At 48.8% G+C, this 18,260-nt stretch overlaps 1 protein-coding gene across 1 annotated transcript in view; it reads left to right on the forward strand.

Annotated features, from left to right (window-relative positions):
- The window catches only part of CLCN4 (chloride voltage-gated channel 4), a 58,967-nt gene extending 41,344 nt beyond the window's left edge, over positions 1-17,623 (forward strand). Inside the window, exons 8-12 of the mRNA XM_079728167.1 lie at positions 43-588; positions 2,397-2,583; positions 3,103-3,501; positions 10,492-10,708; positions 17,366-17,623. Of these exons, the coding sequence (XP_079584293.1) occupies positions 43-588; positions 2,397-2,583; positions 3,103-3,501; positions 10,492-10,708; positions 17,366-17,456 (1,440 nt within the window). The 3' untranslated portion in view covers positions 17,457-17,623. The remainder of the gene's footprint in view (positions 1-42; positions 589-2,396; positions 2,584-3,102; positions 3,502-10,491; positions 10,709-17,365) is intronic.
- Positions 17,624-18,260: the final 637 nt, after the last annotated feature.

Consider the following 18,260-nt stretch of genomic DNA (forward strand, 5'->3'; position numbering starts at 1 on the left):
GTTCTGCCAGTCTCTGATTTTCCACCTGTTCGTTGGTTGCAGGTCAGCTACTACTTTCCCTTAAAGACCTTGTGGCGGTCCTTTTTTGCGGCCCTGGTGGCAGCCTTCACGCTGCGATCCATCAATCCCTTTGGGAACAGCCGCCTCGTCCTCTTCTACGTGGAGTATCACACGCCCTGGTACATGGCCGAGCTCTTCCCCTTCATCCTGCTCGGGGTCTTCGGGGGCTTGTGGGGAACCCTCTTCATCCGCTGCAACATCGCCTGGTGCAGGAGGCGCAAAACCACCAAGCTGGGGAAGTACCCGGTGCTGGAGGTCATCGCGGTGACCGCCATCACTGCCATCGTCGCCTACCCCAACCCCTACACGCGCCGCAGCACGAGCGAGCTCATATCCGAGCTCTTCAATGACTGCGGGGCCCTCGAGTCCTCCCAGCTCTGTGACTACATCAATGATCCCAACATGACGCGGCCCGTGGACGACATCCCCGACCGCCCGGCCGGGGTCGGGGTTTACACGGCCATGTGGCAGCTGGCCCTGGCGCTGATCTTCAAAATCGTCATTACCATATTTACCTTTGGCATGAAGGTAAGTGAAGGGGAGAGGGAAGGTGTCAGGGGAGGGAGGCAACCTCTGTCGTTCTGGGGATAGCACCCTAGTCCCCAGAATAAGATTGTGACGAGGGGGAAAGGGGAGGTGACCTTTACTGAGCGTTCTCATGAGCAGGGCACTTGACATTCTTTTAATCAACAAGAAACAACGCTTTTGATAAACAGCAAGCCTACGGAATAGACATTTAGAACCCCATTTTACAAGTGAAGAAGCTAAGGCTTGGAGTATATCATTCATATGGAGACATGTACAGCTTGGTGAACTCTCACAAAACATACACACTTGTGTGACCAGCACCCAGGACCAGGAGCAGAATACTGGGAACCCTCCAGAACCCCCTTGTATTCCATGACTGTTGCTTTTTGTGGTATTCTTACGAATTAAAAAAAAAAAAGTCTAGGGACTTCCCTGGTGGTCCGGTGGTTGAGAATCCGCCTTCCAATGCAGGCGACGCGGGTTCAATCCCTAGTGGTAACTAAGATCCCACGTGCCGAGGGGCAACTAAGCCCCCCTGCCACAGACTACAGAGCCCACGTGATCTGGAGCCCCCATGCCACAACTAGAGAGAAGCCTGCGCGCAGCAACGAAAGATCCCACGTACCGCAACTAAGCCCCGACACAGCCTAAATAAATAAATATTTTAAAAAAGTCTAAGAAGCTGTGTACTTGGGTGCAGTGGTCAAACACAAACCTGAATTTTTGCCTTAAGAACTAGGAAGGATGAACGTTATTAAATAGGTGACTGTCTCTGATGCAAAAGGATTTATTTTCTTCTGGTGCCTGCTGGGAGAAGTCTGCTTTGAAGTTACAGGGGATTAAATGATGGGGGCGATAAGGGGTGCTCAGAAAGGAACGATTTCCTCAGGAATGTCTCACACTCTGGAAATCACACCCGAGGATCCAGACTTAACTTGAACTTGGGTAAAGATCCACTTGCATCCTCAGATTGATGACAGCCGGGGGGCGGGGGTGGGGTAGGGGTGACATAAATGCAGCTCCCGGTCGGGCTCGGTGGTCACATGCAGTCTCCACGAAGAGAGTCAAGTCTGTTCTGTAGCACATGTCTGATCACTAGAGAAATGAACATGTTTTTCACACAGCAAAGTATAAAATAACGCTCTTACCAAGGCCTTTCAGTTTCCATGGTCTGTTTCTTTGCTGCATCTAGCCTGGCTTGAAAATATTCAGAATGCTTTTGGGAAAATGGACTTCGTTAGGAAGACGGACCTGCCTCCATCTCTCTCTGACAGGTGTTTGGCCACTGTACATACAAGAGGGCAGTCAGCCCGTGCCAGGGTTTTTGGAAGATGCAGGGCAACTACACTGATGCGTTTAGCTTCTTTCTTTGACCTGTGAACAGTTGAAGGCCTTGCTTTTCCATTTTCATGCTGTGGCTTGACATTTAATTTTAAAAGCTAATCTGAATGACACGTGAGGGGAGAGAGAAAGTGGTGAGTATCTCAAGTGACAGATGTGCAGTTTGAATGTCATTTGCAGTGGGGCTTATCATTCTTTAATCCACAGCAGGCAAACTAGGCCAGCTTTTGAAGGCGAGGAAATGAAAGTGTAAATTGCATTTTCTCCAAGTCACAGTAGCTAGGACCAAGCAGGTGAAATCACTGGTCCCATGGTTTCCCAGGTGACCCATGTTTTGAAGCGTTGCCCCTCCTTTGAAGACCGAAGCAAAGTGCAAGCTTGTTGAGGGGGGCCTGAGTTTCCCGGCGGCGGGGCGGCGGGAATGGGGCCCCCTTCCCTCATGCTTCTTTCCCCTGCGCTGCCCGCAGATCCCGTCTGGTCTCTTCATCCCCAGCATGGCTGTGGGGGCCATGGCAGGCAGGATGGTGGGAATTGGCGTGGAGCAACTGGCTTACCATCACCACGACTGGATCATCTTCAGGAATTGGTGCAGGCCCGGAGCAGACTGCGTCACCCCAGGGCTGTACGCCATGGTGGGAGCTGCCGCCTGCCTAGGTACCGTGTGTGTGTGTGTGTGTGTGTGTGTGTGTGTGTGTGTGTGTGTGTAAAATGTGAGTAGCACAGGGCTTTTCTCTGCTCAGTCATCCAGGGACCCAGGCTGATGGGGTCTCCACCATCTTGCAGCTGTACCATCTACAATAGCGGATAGTCTCTACAATTTTCCAGCTCGAGGGGTTCTGGTAGAGAGTGAAGCTTGCTGAGTCAGAAACCTGCAAAGCCCAAGTAGGCTCCACTCACCAAAAAGCAACGCGTGTGGTCCTGGGTGAATAGACAACTCGCTGTCCTTCATGGGAGAAGAGCCCGTCAGGGAGATGTGACTTACGGCTCCTGATGCTAGGCTGTGTTTACCGAGCCTGGCCTCTGTCTCAGAGGTCCGAGCCTGGGCGCCGTGTTGGACTGTCTCAGTAGAACAGGTGCCGGGAGGTTAGAGCCGGCTTCTCGGTTTCCACAGTTCATGTCCTCTTGCGGGTGTGGCGTCGAGTCCTGCAATTTCATTCCTCCCTTTGGCTGCAGGTGGAGTTACCAGGATGACGGTGTCGTTGGTGGTCATCATGTTTGAATTGACGGGTGGCCTCGAGTACATCGTGCCCCTGATGGCGGCAGCCGTGACCAGCAAGTGGGTGGCTGACGCCTTTGGGAAGGAAGGCATCTACGAGGCCCACATCCACTTAAATGGGTACCCGTTCCTGGACGTGAAGGACGAGTTCACCCACCGCACGCTGGCCACCGACGTCATGCGGCCGCGGCGGGGGGAGCCGCCGCTGTCCGTGCTCACCCAGGGCAGCATGACCGTCGAGGACGTGGAGACGCTCATCAAGGAGACCGACTACAACGGCTTCCCCGTGGTCGTCTCCAGGGACTCGGAGCGCCTCATCGGGTTCGCCCAGAGGAGGGAGCTGATTCTTGCCATAAGTGAGTAAAGCAGGGAGGCTCCCGTTTCACAGAGACGAATGGCACCTCTGTGCCCAGACATTCTCAAAGAGGTTCGAGAGAGTGGACGAGGGTCAGAGGGCTTCAGCCCAGGGTCTCTCACACGTTAATGCTTATTCGGTTCACCTGGGCGTCTGGCCAGACTGCAGTAGGTCTGGGGTGGGACCCGAGACTGCATTTCTCCCGAGCTCCCTCTCAGTGCTGCTGCTGCTGCTGCCCTCAAGTCACACCGTGAGGGACAGTGTCTTGTCGGAGGCATTCTTGGCTGGACACCGACCACCACGTTTGCAAGCAGCCCCCTGGGTCCCTCCCGCTAGGACAGACGCGCTCCGCCTTTTAGGGACTTACTGGGCGAAGCTCAGCAGGAAATTGTGGGCTGGCCGGGTCAGCTACTCGCAGAGACAGACTTCCAGGCAGGCTGACCGACTCAGATGCTGGGCCCTTGGCCTCAGACGCCCCCCTTGGCGCTGCTCAAGCCATTCACTTCGCGACGATGTCCGGTGCCATCAGTTCGAGGCCCACGTGGGTCCAGTGAGTTCCGTGGGATGCTTTTCCTCCTCGTGCGCTAACTGGATCAGCAGGGCCGAGGGGCAGGCTGCCTAGTTGGGAGAGCAGAGAGGGGATGATGCCCAGCTGGATGTTCCCGACACGGGCGGCTCAGAGAAGCCCGGGGCTCCTGTTGGCCCAGGGGTGAGCGCCTTGGAAGGGGAGCGGGAGGTAGGAGGATTCCACAGACAGAGGCCCGGGTGTGAGTCTTCGGAGGCCCAGGAGGGAGGGGCGGCAGGCCTTAGCGGGCTCCCCCAGGGTGGTCCCTCCGGACCTCCTGATGCAGCGGGGGCAGGGAGCCGCAGAGCGCAGCCACGGCGCGTGGTCAACGCTAATGCCCTCCGGCTCAGCACCCCTGCGTCTCACGGTACGCCGGGGCCCATGACATGGCTCGTGTGCCCTTGATGGCTGTACTTCCACGACACTTGTGAAGTTTGCCAGGGGGACTTTTTCAGGTATGATGGTCGAATGCCCCACTGGGAACACACCTTAGCTTATCCCTGCCCTTTGCTAACTATTTCTTAGGCTCTCCCTTTGAATTTCTAAAACCTCTTCGCTATGTTAAATAGCTTGTAAAATGTTTTTAAAGTATCTTCATTAAAGGCTTTATAAAAATAAGTTTAAATAAGCTATAGAGCCTCTCATTTTAGCTTGTTGCTCAAACATATTTACCTCCCCCAAAGCAACAGTTGATTTTATATTTTAGACACGAAAGTACATTTGTGCTTTAAGTGCTCCATGGTGCTTCTCTTTATTATACATCCTGTCGCTTAACAGGTAGGTGCCTTTGGGCATGACCATTGCCTTATAAATAATGAGATTTTTTTTTTAAAAAGCTGTATAGTACGGTTGGGTTTGTTTTACATTAATGTAATCAGCAGGCTTTAAACATTTATTCAATCCTTAACATCTTTTAAGCAAAGGTTGAAATTTAAACACTCTAGTAATAAATGTCACGGAATCCATTACCTATTGTGTAGCTCCAGGCACACCTGCTAGGAGAGAGCTTACTAATTTTGCTGAAACCCATTACTGTAATCAAGTGGGAAGCAGTAATTGTCATCAGCCGGTTAGAGAAGAAATGTAAGCTTGCCAACCCAGTGCCCTCCTAGCAGCTATGTTTGGAATGTCTGAAGAGGCAGCACGCGGTGTAAATAATACCTTTATGCTTTCCATGACACCGATAAGAGTGTGGAAGCTGCCACTTACATGGTTTGCGGGAAAGCAAGGAGTGTTTGGCTGTGAGCAGTGACAAAAGCTGTTTTCCTGCTCCGTGGATCTAGAAAAGTCCTGTACTGCGGTGGAGAAATTCATTACCTGTATTTGCAGACTTAGACGCCCTTTTGCGAATATAGAAATAGGACATAAGCATTTAGCTAGTAACGATCCCGTGCTAGTTTCCCTTTCAGGGGACTCAGGAGCAGAGATTTTACATAGATCCAAGATAAGAAAAGAGTAGAAAATGAGGCGAAGATTGTTTTCTCACGTGTCATGTTTAAAAAGGTATCAGCTGCTCCCGTGAAGCTGAAAATGTCTTATTTTCAGTCTGTCTCTGGAATGCCGAACCATAGCTGTTGTCTTTGTCTTTGAGAGCCATTAGTCGCAGCACCTCGGAAACGTGGCCCTTTCACCGTCACGTACTCACACGTAGGGCCATATGTGGCCCTTGGTCAGGTTCCTGGTAGATGGGACTTTACCTCTTGGTGCTCTCTGCAGGCACGAGGCGCTTTCATGCTCAGCAGGCTCGGGCTCTTGTAGCCTTGAATTCCACGGTTAAGTGAGGCTGGATCCAGAGGGGACTCAGTGGGAAGCCACAGAGATGATTAAAGGGATGGAAACTTAGAGTCACGGGCCAGAGTTAAGGGAATGCTCATTTTTTTTGCCTGGTGGATGATTTGCTGATGATTCTCCAGCATGTGGAAGAGGCCCACTTGCAGAAAGGGATCTGTGTCCAGAACTGAACAACAAGATGCGTGTCAGATCTGTTGGACGGGTTCTTTAGGGATAAAGAGGTTTCTTCCTGGGAGAGCTGTTTGTTAATGATTGGGATAGGCCGTGGAGAACAGTGGTGTCATGTGCTTCTTTCTGCTGGGGATGAAAAAATACATGCAGAGGGACTTCTCCATGCCTTATAAACTATAACTTGTCAGAAAATCATCTGCTTTTTCCTCTAAATAGTTTTTACTTTTTTACCACATCACCTTTGTACTGACCACCACTATAGTTGCTTCTAATTTTCCATTTTAACCTTTCTTGTCAATTACGTCTGTTTTATGGAAGCATTTTTTTAACCTTTGATGTCTGGCATCTGCCTAAGCTTTTTTAAAATTAAAAAAGATTTTTTTTATTTTTATTTTTTTTACCGAAGTAGAGTGGATTTCCATTGTTGTGTTCATTTCTGCTGTACAGCAAAGTGATTCAGTTATGCATATAGATATATTCATTCTTTTTTATATTCTCTTCCATTATGGTTTATCACAGGATATTGAATATAGTTCCCTGTGCTATACAGTAGGACCGTGTTGTTTATCTATGGAAGCATTTTTTTTTCTTTTTTTTTTAATTAATTAATTTATTTTTGGCTGTGTTGGGTCTTCGTTGCTGCGCACGGGCTTTCTCTGGTTGCGATGAGTGGGGGCTACCCTTCGTTGCGGTGCGCTGGCTTCTCATTGCGGTGGCTTCTCTTGTTGTGGAGCATGGGCTCTAGGCACGCAGGCTCAGTAGTTGTGGCACGTGGGATCAGTAGTTGTGGCTCACAGGCTCTAGAGCTCAGGCTTAGTTGTTGTGGCGCACGGGCTCAGTTGCTCTGCGGCATGTGGGATCTTCCCGGACCAGGGCTTGAACCCTTGTCCCCTGCATTGGCAGGCGGATTCTTAACCACTGCGCCACCAGGGAAGTCCCTATGGAAGCATTTTTAACGAACAGGATGATGGCGTATTACCTCCCTAAAAACATGATTAGAGTTTCTCAACCTTAACGCCATTAACACTGGGGCTGGATCATACTTTGTTGAGAGGGGCTGTCCTGTGCATTGTAGGATCATCCCTGGTCTCTACCCACTAGAGGCCAGTAGCAACCCCATCCCCCCAGTTATGAGACCCCAAAATGTCTCTGGATATTGCCAGATGTCCCCTGAGGGTGGAGGCAGAATTACTCCCAGTTGAGAACCATTGCTCTAAAGCCATTGTAATCACTTACTGGATACGTGATTATTTCCAGTCTTTTAAAATTTCTTGGCCTATCATAGTTTGTGGAATTCACTTTATCAACACTTTCCTCATTACCCTCCCTGCACCTGGCATTATGATCGTACTGCTGCTGGCAAGTGGACTGTCACGTTGAATGACCTTAACAGGCGCTCGTAAAAGGTACATCATTTTTCAGGAGCTGCAGCCACTGATAGTAGTTGTGGTAGAATAGAACAGCAGACCCCGAATACTGACAACAATTTTAAAAAGTCTAGGGGCTAACAAAAATTTAGACGTAACAAAAATGATCTTTACAACAAAAATGAAGTTTATTACATTTTTTTAATGTAAAAGTAATACTCAGAATGTTGGGGAAATCAGATGCAAAAGGGAAAATTAAAAAGGTGCCCACATTTTCAACACCGTAGAAGGCTCTGGTTAATATTTAGTGCTTTTCTTATCTTTAGGCCTTTTACACATGTAATGTTGGGCTATCTTTTTTTTGGGGGGGGGGCTTCTTTTCTAACACAGGTCCCCATGAGTCCCTGGGGTCTGGGAGCCTATACTCTCATAGCACTGGATCATGCCCTGGGTGAGGGCTTGGTTTACCCTTTCGTACAGGAAATATTTCGTATAGCATCCACCGCGTGCTGGTGCTGTCCTGGGAGCTGGGAGGACAGGGATGACAGCAGCCAGGCTCTGCCCTCTGTGAACTTACATGCTGGAGTTTGTTGCAGGCATTTTGGTGACAGATGTGGAAGTAGATGGTTCCCCCAGTAGAGAGATGAGGAGAGCTTTCTTGCTGATTCTTCCATTCACCAGCTTTTGGCTGTGCGTCGTACCTCCACCCCCAAAGTTCAGTCAAGGCTTTAAGATAGGTCTTTATAATAGAGCTCCAAAGTGGCCTCACAGAGAGCCCTTCTGGAGAGAGCCACAGCTGCTACTCTTGGAGTACCAAGGAGCAGTGCTCAGGTCTCCGGCTCTGACCCCAGCTGTTGCCTTTGATTCTTGTTTGGCCGTGGATAGCTCAGGGCTTTCCTTCCTAATGCCTCCTTTGTGAGATACGCCCTGTTCTACATGACGGGCAGAGCCAAGGACACCAACGTTCAGTAGACCTCCCCACTCGTTCATCCACTTGTTGGTTGATTGACGCATGTGTGCACTTGGCAAATACCTGTTTTGTGTCTGCTGTATTCTCAGCACTGTCCAGGCACTGGGAATGCAGTGCTGAGCAAGAATTCACGGAGCTAGGTGCTGTTAGAATCAGGGCTTCTAACCCAATCAGTAGATTCAGAGGCAATAGAAGCTTGTTATTCATTTCACCAAGTGAATTGACAGTTGGCTAGGTTGTATTTGGTTTTATGAGGGGGCTCAGCAAATCCATGGGATCAGTTCTTTTCTTTTTTTTTAAAATTTATTTATTTATTTTATTTATTTTTGGCTGCGTTGGATCTTCATTGCTGCACGCGGGCTTTCTCTAGTTGCAGTGAGCAGGGGTTACTCTTCGTTGTGGTGCACGGGCTTCCCATTGCGGTGGCTTCTCTTGTTGCGGAGCACAGGCTCTAGGCGCATGGGCTTCAGTAGTTGTGGCACGCAGGCTCAGTAGTTGTGGCTCGCGGGCTCTAGAGCACAGGCTCAGTAGTTGTGGCGCACGGGCTTAGCTGCTCCGTGGCATGTGGGATCTTCCCAGACCAGGGCTCGAACCCGTGTCCCCTGCATTGGCAGGCGGATTCTTAACCACTGTGCCACCAGGGAAGCCCATGTGATCAGTTCTTGATTGGGTTTTGTGGCTTGATCCAATCCTGATGTTCAACTGGATTGTTGAAATAGATGGGATTCCTGTTACATGGGACTTTTAGAGAATCAGTCGGTCTATGAAAATGAGCGATAAGTGTGTGTTGACTGTTGCCGCCCACCTTAGCATGTCAGGACAAGAACCATCTCGATTTAGTAGAGAAATGCACAGTGTGTATTGTGTGGCATCTACGTCTGAAAACATGTTGTGCATCAGTGTCATCTGGTATTTGTGGTTGAATTGTACTCCATCTGATGTAACTCGATTGAACCTGACCCACATACTGTGCAGGCATTTGCCCAGCGGGCCCTCTGTTCCCCTTTTAAACAGAGACCCTTTTTCAAACTCAGTCTGACCCCGAATGCTGCCAGTTTTCCATTAGAGTACGCTGTTGCAATAAATAGCTTTAGAGCCAGCAGTTAGAATTTTATTTTTCAAAGAACAATATAGGTGAATAGTAGTCTTTGAGAAGGCAAAAAAAAAAATGTATTATAGAAACCAGGATCCATTTTAAGGCAAGTCTTGCTGTACATTTTCCCTAACCTTTTCCCATGAACCAAAAGAAAGATTAAAATTCCAACAGAAGGAAAATCGCCTTGGAGAAATATCTTGAGACCGATGGATTTATTTCATGTGTGACTTAAAATAGCCTAGGTTTCTAGTACTGCATAAAGCTGTATTTCTAATGAGTTCCTGTTACCCTACTTTTCTTCAGCTTTCTTTCACGTGGGCCTGCCTACAGATAGAAATAGGCTAATTGTTACCATAACAGTTTTACTATCTTTCTTTGAGAAATCCACAAAATGGCCCATATTTAAGAGAGGCGATCCAAGGGGTGGGGGGAATGCAGCTTTTCTAGGATTATTTCTTTGGTCCCAAGGGTCATCGTTAGACTGAGCTGCGTTTCTGGGCTGTGAGCCTAGGATGGTCCTCTTGGTTTCTTGTTCCTTTCAGGATTTATAATGCCAACTGGGCCAGTTATACGTTAGGTTGTTAAAAAAAAAATGTATTAAGGTCATTGGGCAGCTAAGTGAGGTTCCTTTTCACGTCAAACCTCAGCCGCTGATGAGGTGAAGGTGTGTCAGGAAAGCAAGGGTGGCAGGCCCTGGGCCACCTGGGTGCCCTGGCGTGCAGGCAGAAGCAGTGCATTTCCCTGAAGGAAGTAACCTGGTCAGGCCCGCGTTGCACGACTTTGGCAGTGAATGATCGGGTCACAGCAGGGGGGTCTCACACAGCATTAGCTTGAGAGAGAGAGATGCCAATTTCACAGATGTTTGGCTGAAGCTTCTCGTTAAGAATGTAGAGTCTGCCTTCTGCGCCCCTCCCCTGTGGGATCCTAGGCTGCTGGCGGGGGGAGTCGTGTGTTGCTGTGGGATGGGATGGGGGGGAAGGGACTCCGCAAGGGAGTCTCATGGGGCTCACTGTCCTGCTCGCCCATTCCAGAGAACGCCAGACAGAGGCAGGAGGGCATCGTGAGCGACTCGGTCATGTACTTCACCGAGGAGCCCCCTGAGCTGCCAGTCAGCAGCCCGCAGCCCCTGAAGCTGCGGCGCGTCCTGAACCTCAGCCCTTTCACCGTCACGGACCACACCCCCATGGAGACGGTGGTGGACATCTTCCGGAAGCTGGGGCTCCGCCAGTGCCTGGTGACGCGGAGCGGGTGAGTGGCGGGACCCTGGGGGGAACAAGGTGAAGGGGACGCGGGCTCAGCCCTTGGGGGACTGGCGGGGACCGGGGCGGGGGGTGGGTGGGTGGCAGTGCTCGGAAGAGATGTCAGTAGGTGAGCCCGGGAGGAGGCGTTGCCAGCGAGCTTGGGACTCAGGCTTCCAGGTGGGGCTGCTGTCTCCGCCCTGAGGTTGAAGGCGGAGCCCCGAGGGGAGGAGCCCACGGGGAGGGGCTGGGGCTCCCCCGCCGCCCGCAGTGGTCCTGGCTCTGGGAGAAGGTTTGGTCCCTCCTTCTGTGACGTTGCGATGTGACGACACATTCCTCCACATCACGGCGCTCTGCAGAAATGAGCAACAAGGAAGGATCTCAGGGCTGATGAGAAAAGTAGGGTTAGGCGCACGACGCTCGAACACTTCATCAGTGACAGATCAAAAAAAAAAGAGATGGGAATCTCATAACAACGGTCAGACATTTGCACACATTAAATGGTTGAGAGGTGTATCAAAAAGGCAGTTTATTGTCCCTTCCCCTTGAGAAAGCCCCGCAGTTGGCTTGTGGAAGCGGGCATCGCGAGGGCTGCGGCTAAGTATTCCCACGCCCCTGGGTGCGCCCGGCCGGGGCATTTTTCTCTGTCCCCCTGGACTTTGCTGTGGATGAAATCACCCGTGAGCACACGTGAGGTTCACAGTATGCTCAGATTACTCTCTAACACATCGGTCGGTTCGAAACAACTTCACGTGTTCAAACGTTATCGCAGAGCCGAGAGGTTTGGTGGCCCGTGGCATCGTCTCCGCCGCAGCAATAATTGCTTTCGCTCTGTGTATCACGAACCAGGAAACCACTGCAGAGGTCAAAGGTTCGTGGTGATGTGAGAGGTGCAGTGCTCCGTGGGCCGTGCTTTGGGCTCCGGGGCTCTCCCTAAATTCCAGGGCCTCAGAAGCTTGGGTGGAGCGAGAGATTGGCTCGGTCCAGGTAGCCCGGAACCTAGGATTCTCTGCCCAGTTGATTCCTTTATGGGCTGGGGGGTGGGAGGTGGGGTATGGGCTGTGGAGACATTGGTGCCAGGCTTTCTTCCCGCCGCCCTGCTCATGGCTCTACAAGGAGCTGAATTTGCACTTGACCCAGAGAACTCTCAGCCGATGGGACGAGTGTCTTTCTTAGCTCTGACTGCAGCTGCGGTATTTCTTGCACATGGAGAGGGGCAATCAATAAGGAACAAATAAATAAGTGTTTGAGGCTAGAGGTCATTTCTGCTGGTGGTTTTTAAAGGAACTCAGTGGTTCTCAAACTTGAGCAGGCGTCAGAATCCCCCAGAGGAGTAAACCTCTAGGTTAGACCCAGAGTGCCGGGCCCCCCTGCAGCTACTGATCCATCCGACCTGGGAGGGGGCCCGAGAATGTGTATTTCTAACCAGCTCCCGGGGGTTGCTGCTGGTTGGGGTCCCCACTTTGCAAACTGCTGAAGCCCACCGATGAACCTGAATTTCCAGCGCTCGGCAGAAATACCACCGTGATCACCCGTGTCGTCTCAAGTGTATAGCAGTTTCTCTTTTCCTTTAAAATAATAATCCAATGTCAGTTATCATTGGAATCTCCAGTTCTGGCAGGAAATGCTGCCCTCAACGCCCGCTCACACCTCACGGAGCCCCGTGAGGTTTTCCTGTGAAGATATGGGTGTCGAAATTGGCTCCGAATGTTCTGCGAGAAAACAATCGCACCCTCTCTCTCGCTCTACATATTTTAAACAAACACAGATGCTGATACATTAGTGCTGGCAAGAGATCCTTGTTTGCGGGGCCTTTCATCTTCTCGGGCTTTGAGCCAGGGCAGGCACGGCTCAAGCCAGCTCGCATTTTTGATGTATTCCGTCGCCATGTGCCTTCCCTGCTCTAGGCCGAGCACTCGAGCTCGTACCCTTGACTCGCGTTGTCTGCAGGATTTCTCAGGGCCTGGGCTCCCAGGTGATCGTGAAAGCAGACCAGGAGCCAGGGAAGTCTTTGTCTCCCTAAGGCCGGAGTCTAGGAAGCCTCCAGTGGCCAAGAGTGAATTTGGGATTTTCTCCACAGAGGATCTAGAAAGAAAAAGCGAGCAGGGGAGATGGTGTCAGCTTCCACCAAGCCCTGCTAGGTGGGCCTTGGGGGCCTGGGCGGCGTGGCCTTCTCACAAGAGCCCAGCTGCTCTAATCTGAATTATGTTCATGGTCATAGATGGACTGTTTATCATTCCCCAGATTCACTTGAACTGCTACCCAAAGGGGCTGGAAGTTTAAACACTTGATTTATATCAAGTAGGACACTTCATACCACTAACAAACCCCGCTGGATTTAATGCTGCCTCCTTTTGGGAGGATGTTCAACTTTCTTTTTTTCTGATACTTATTGTCGCAGGCCAGGCACAATTTATGCCAGAACCCAAGGCAGCTCCTGAATTCATATTTCCCCAGAGCCATTATAACCAGCTTGACTTTCAGACATAGTTACCAAGCTTTAAGATGGGGTTGTCAGGACTGCATGTGCCTGACTTTTTGATACTATCTCCAGGATGACTGTAAGGGAACAAAACCCAGGCTTTATAGATATGGGAGGGGTGTCTGTGTTAAGTCGTTTTTTCTCAAAGCAGCATTGGTTTCATCAGCATCTTACTGAGCATCTATGTGAGGGAGAACTGGAGGTGGCTCAAAAAGCGTTTAAAAAAACAAAAAATCAAGGAGCTTGTCGTCTACCGAGGAACATGGACGTCATCCAATTTGAGTGGTGTTCCCCAGGTGTTCTGGAGGGCAGTGTCCTCAGCCAGGCTTTCAAGTAGAAAAGAAATGTCCGAAAGAACAAAAGAGCCTTTTAAGCTGAGGGAGTGTCTGCCAGTTGGTGGCCGCCAGCCACGGAACTCCTCCCACCGCGGATGAGAAGGTGCTTCACCTTTTCACGTGCTGCCACTTCTCTGAAGATCGCAGCTTTCTTAGTGGTGTATTATAGGCGTAAGCTGCTTGCCTTCTAACTATTCCTCTTTGATTTTAAAGGGAGTTGAAGGACCGTTATGGACTGAACTGTGTCACCCCCGCCCCATCCCCGAATTCATATGTTGAAGCTCCAGCCTCCAATATGACTGTCTTTGGAGGTGGGGTCTTTAAGGAGGTAGTTAAGGTTAAATGAGGTCATAAAAGTGGGGCCCTAATCTGATAGGACTGGTGTCCTTAAAAGAAGAGGAGGGGCTTCCCTGGTGGCGCAGTGGTTGAGAGTCCGCCTGCCGATGCAGGGGACACGGGTTCGTGCCCCGGTCCGGGAAGATCCCACATGCCGCGGAGTGGCTGGGCCCGTGAGCCATGGCCGCTGAGCTTGCGCGTCCGGAGCCTGTGCTCCGCAACGGGAGAGGCCACAGCAGTGAGAGGCCCGCGTACCGCAGAAAAAAAAAAAAAGAGGAGACACCAGGGATGCTTGCACAGAGAAAAAGGCCGTGTGAGGACACAGCAAAAGGGTGGTGTCTGCAAGCCCAGGAGAGAGGCCTCTGGAGAAACCAAACCTGCCAGCACCTTGATCTTGGCCTTCCAGCCTCCAGAACTGGGAGAACATACATTTCTGTTGTTAAGCCACCTACCTAGTCTGTGGTGCTTTGTTACCGCAGACCAAGCTAACTCCATCAGGACGCAGACTCAGCTTGGCAGGTTTAGTATAATAGCATCTTGTTTTACGGGGCATCTTCGATTTTACTGTTCTTTTAATAAATTTCAGAAATGTGTTTAAAGTGATCTGTGAGCACTGTTAAAGTCAAGTAGCTCTAAACAGCTGGAAGGAACAATTCCTGGCTCTGTCCACCTTCACCACCCACCCCCTTTCAGGCAACCACTTTCTTCCCCCTAAGAATTTTGTGTTCTCGAATTCATAGATTTTATTTTTTCAAGCAGTTTAAGGTTTACAGCATAATTGAGCAGAATGTAGAGAGTTCCCTCTCTGGTCCTCTCTCTGTTGCCCTTACTGTCAAGTCTTACATTTGTGTGTTATATTTGTTGGCGTTGATGAGCCAGTATTGAGATGTTATCATAAACTACGATCCATCGTTTACATTAGGATTCGCTCTTGGTGTTGTACATCCTGTGGGTTTGGACAAATGTATAATGACATGTATCCACCATTGTAGTTTCATCAGGAATAGTTTCACAGCCCTTAGAGTCCTCTGTGCTCTGCCTATTGGTCCCTCCCTCCCCTAACCTCCTGGCAACCCCTGATCCTCTCACTGTCTCCATCATTTTGCCTTTTCCAGAATGTCTTAGAGTTGGAATCACACAGTGTGTAGCCTTCTCAGATGGCTACACTTTTCACTTAGTGATGTGCATTTCAGGTTCCTCCATGCCTTTTCCTGGCCTGATGGCTCCTTTCTTTTTAGGGCCGAGTAATATTCCATTGTCTGGACGGACCAGTTTGTATATTCACTCACCTACTGAAGGACATCTTGGTTGCTTCCAAATTTTGCCAATTATGTATGACGCATACGTCTTCTAAGACTAAGGACATTCTTTTACATAACTACTGAGCCATAATGACACAAAATTAATGGTAACTCAGTATATCACTCAATACCTAGTTCATGTCAAATTTCAGTCCAGAGTTCCTTCAAGGTTCAGACATCGCATTTGGTTGTTTTGCCTCTTTTGTTTTTTATCTAGAACGGCTCCCTGCCTTTTTTGTTTGATATTTATGACATAGATTTTTTTTCTTTTTTTTTTTTTAAGAATCCAGACCAGTAGTCCCACATTCTGAATTTGATTGATTGCTTCCTCATGGTTTGATTTGGTTTAAGTAGTTTCGAGTTTCGGGCAGTGTTCCAATGTAGATGATGTCATAATGTCAGCTTCTCTGACTTTGTTGGTGATAAGCTCCATCACTGGGATGAGGGGGGGCATGGCCAGAGCCCTCTGTAGTAAAGGGACATTTTTCTCTTTGTACATAATCTGTGGAGGGATACTTTGAGACCATGTGAATTTTCTGTTGTCCAGCAACCATTTACCTGATGGTTTTGGAATCCATCGGTAATTATTGGCTAAACTAATTATTACATTGGGGGTTGCAAAATGTTGATTTTCTAATTCTTTTGTGCTTGCTACATTTTTTCCCCATCTTTTTTTTTTTTTGATTATCATGTTAGTCATGGTCCTTTCTTTCAGTGTTTTGTCATCTGTATTGTCATTATTCTTTTTGTTTAGCATGCTTTTAAAGGCCCTTTTTGCTATTTTCCTATCACCTGAAGATGCTCCTATAAGATGGAGGGGCAGAGGTAGTATCTGCTGTCTCCCCCGGTGTGATAGATGGGGAAACTAACAGAAGAAATCAGTCGCTTTTTCGAGGTTAAGATCCAGTGTGGTCAGGGACAAGGAAGTGAGAACTCTGGCTGACAGTTTCACTAACCAGTGTCCCCTTCACCAGCTGTCACTGACTGGAGTACTGCTCCGTGTAGTTGCGGCCCCTCTTCATGTTCACTTCCTATTAGTAAGAGATGAGTTTCATAGTTTGGCTTTAATTAAATAAATGACAGTGTATTACAGTTGTGTTTTCTGATTTTCTTTGGTATATCATCATTTTACCCAGATACAGAGTAGAAACCTGCCATTTCAGTAGCCGTACAGTATTCCAGAGTGAGACTGCCATCCTTTACTCCTCTATTCTCCTCTTCTTGGGGATGATGGAGACATGGTGAGCAGCGTTTTGCAAACTAATTTGGCAATGGAACTTCTTTTCTCTGAAGAACTTGCGAACATCCCCTTCTTTCAAACCTTTCACTTTCCCCAGGGGGCATGATTTGACCCCGGCAGGTGGTTATTTAAGTATTTAATAAAATCGAGAGTGAGGCATGATCCAGGGGCCCTGTTTACGATGTAGTGTTTGTGAATGGTGCTCCCTGGAGTTGGGCAGTATACAGTATAGGTGGCCCTATACCAGGGTCCCTGGGAAGTGGCATCGTTTTTGTAAGTTGAAAGCCATGGAATTTTGGAAGAGCAGGTAATTTACATATATGGTCAGAGATGAATGTCAAACTTTACCCTTCCAGTAAAGATAGATTTAAAATAGAACCAATTGTTACCTTGTACTTAAAATTTCTTATGCTTAAAACGCCTCACACTTGGAATTTCTGCAGTGCGGTCAAGTTTTGACAATGGCTTTTGTAAGCCCTTTTTAATTGATCATAGTCTTGAAATTTAGGGGAGCATATTAGTCATCGTAGGCTTACTGCCGTAATAAACAAGCCTGTAATCTCAGTGGCCGAACACAATAAAGGTTAATTTTTCTCCCACGTCACTCACATCCAGTGTGAGTTGCAGCAGGTGTGAGCTTTGCACCACACAGCCATTCCAGAACCCAGGTCTTTGAATCTGGTGGCTCCTGGTTCAGTCCTCTGTGACCTCAGGGTCCTTCACTGGCTCCTCTATCTTGGGCTGGCAGATGAGGAGAGAGAGGAAATGTGCAGGTGACTCGGGACGGGTATCTCTCGCCTCCACCCACACGCCATTGGCCAGAGCTCACTCAGTTGGACCCACCCATCTGCAAGGGAGGCTGGGAAATGTTGTCTCTCCGTGTGCCCAGGTGGAAAGGGCGCTGGGGATTAGGGACAGGCATGAGTCAGTATTGCAAGGCTGACCTCTTTTCTCTATTTTGTTTCTTCTCCAGGAGACTTCTTGGCATCATCACGAAAAAGGATGTTCTGAGACATATGGCCCAGATGGCAAACCAAGACCCTGAATCCATCATGTTTAATTAGAAACAAGATGGCAGTTTCTTTGAGAAAAACACAACTGTGTCATTTGAAAAGAAATAAACAAATGATATGTCATCCTAATGAACGGTCATACACTGGGGGCAGCAGAAACAAAAGCTTTGTTTAAAAGGAAGGGAAGAAGAATGAAACTTAAAAAAAAATACATTGGCGAGTAGGCATTTTATAGCTTTAACCCCTTATGAGTTTCAAGCTATGTTATGAGTTTAGTAATTGTTGTGGGGGCACGTGGGTGGGTGTAAACAATATGGTTTGTACAAGGACATGGAACACAATTGCTGAGTCGAGAGACATTTGCCCCTTCTGTTGAAGGCTGGTGTTTGTGAAGCTTTGAGCCTGAAAGGTCAAGGGGTATTGGCGTGTCAGTGTCCTTATTTATTGGTTCCTGAGGTTTGGCTGCTGTGTTACTGAATCAGACTAAAGATATTTGCACTTACTTTGTTGGAAAATAAAAATTAAATGTGAGTATGCTGCGAGTATGCTAGTGGGTTCATTCGTGACCAGCCGTTGCTGGCTTCTGTTCTCAGCCTGTTATTTTGCTTATCCATTGCTTTCTGAACCAACATTGGGTCACCTGTCATGTTGAGTATAAAGAAATCATTTCTGTATGCAAGACCAGCGTCTTGGGACTGCGCAATGAACTGTTGGAGCATTTAGTGCTGCACTGTTTCCTGCCACGAAAAGGGACTCGTGCTTATTTTGAGGGTATACATACCCATCATTGATTTGCATCCCTATCGCATTTGCTTCATTTATTTGTTGCTGTTGCCTGTGCATTCTTAAATATTG

Source organism: Hyperoodon ampullatus, assembly GCF_949752795.1.
Source record: "Hyperoodon ampullatus genome assembly, chromosome: X".
Taxonomy (NCBI): Eukaryota; Metazoa; Chordata; class Mammalia; order Artiodactyla; family Ziphiidae; genus Hyperoodon; species Hyperoodon ampullatus.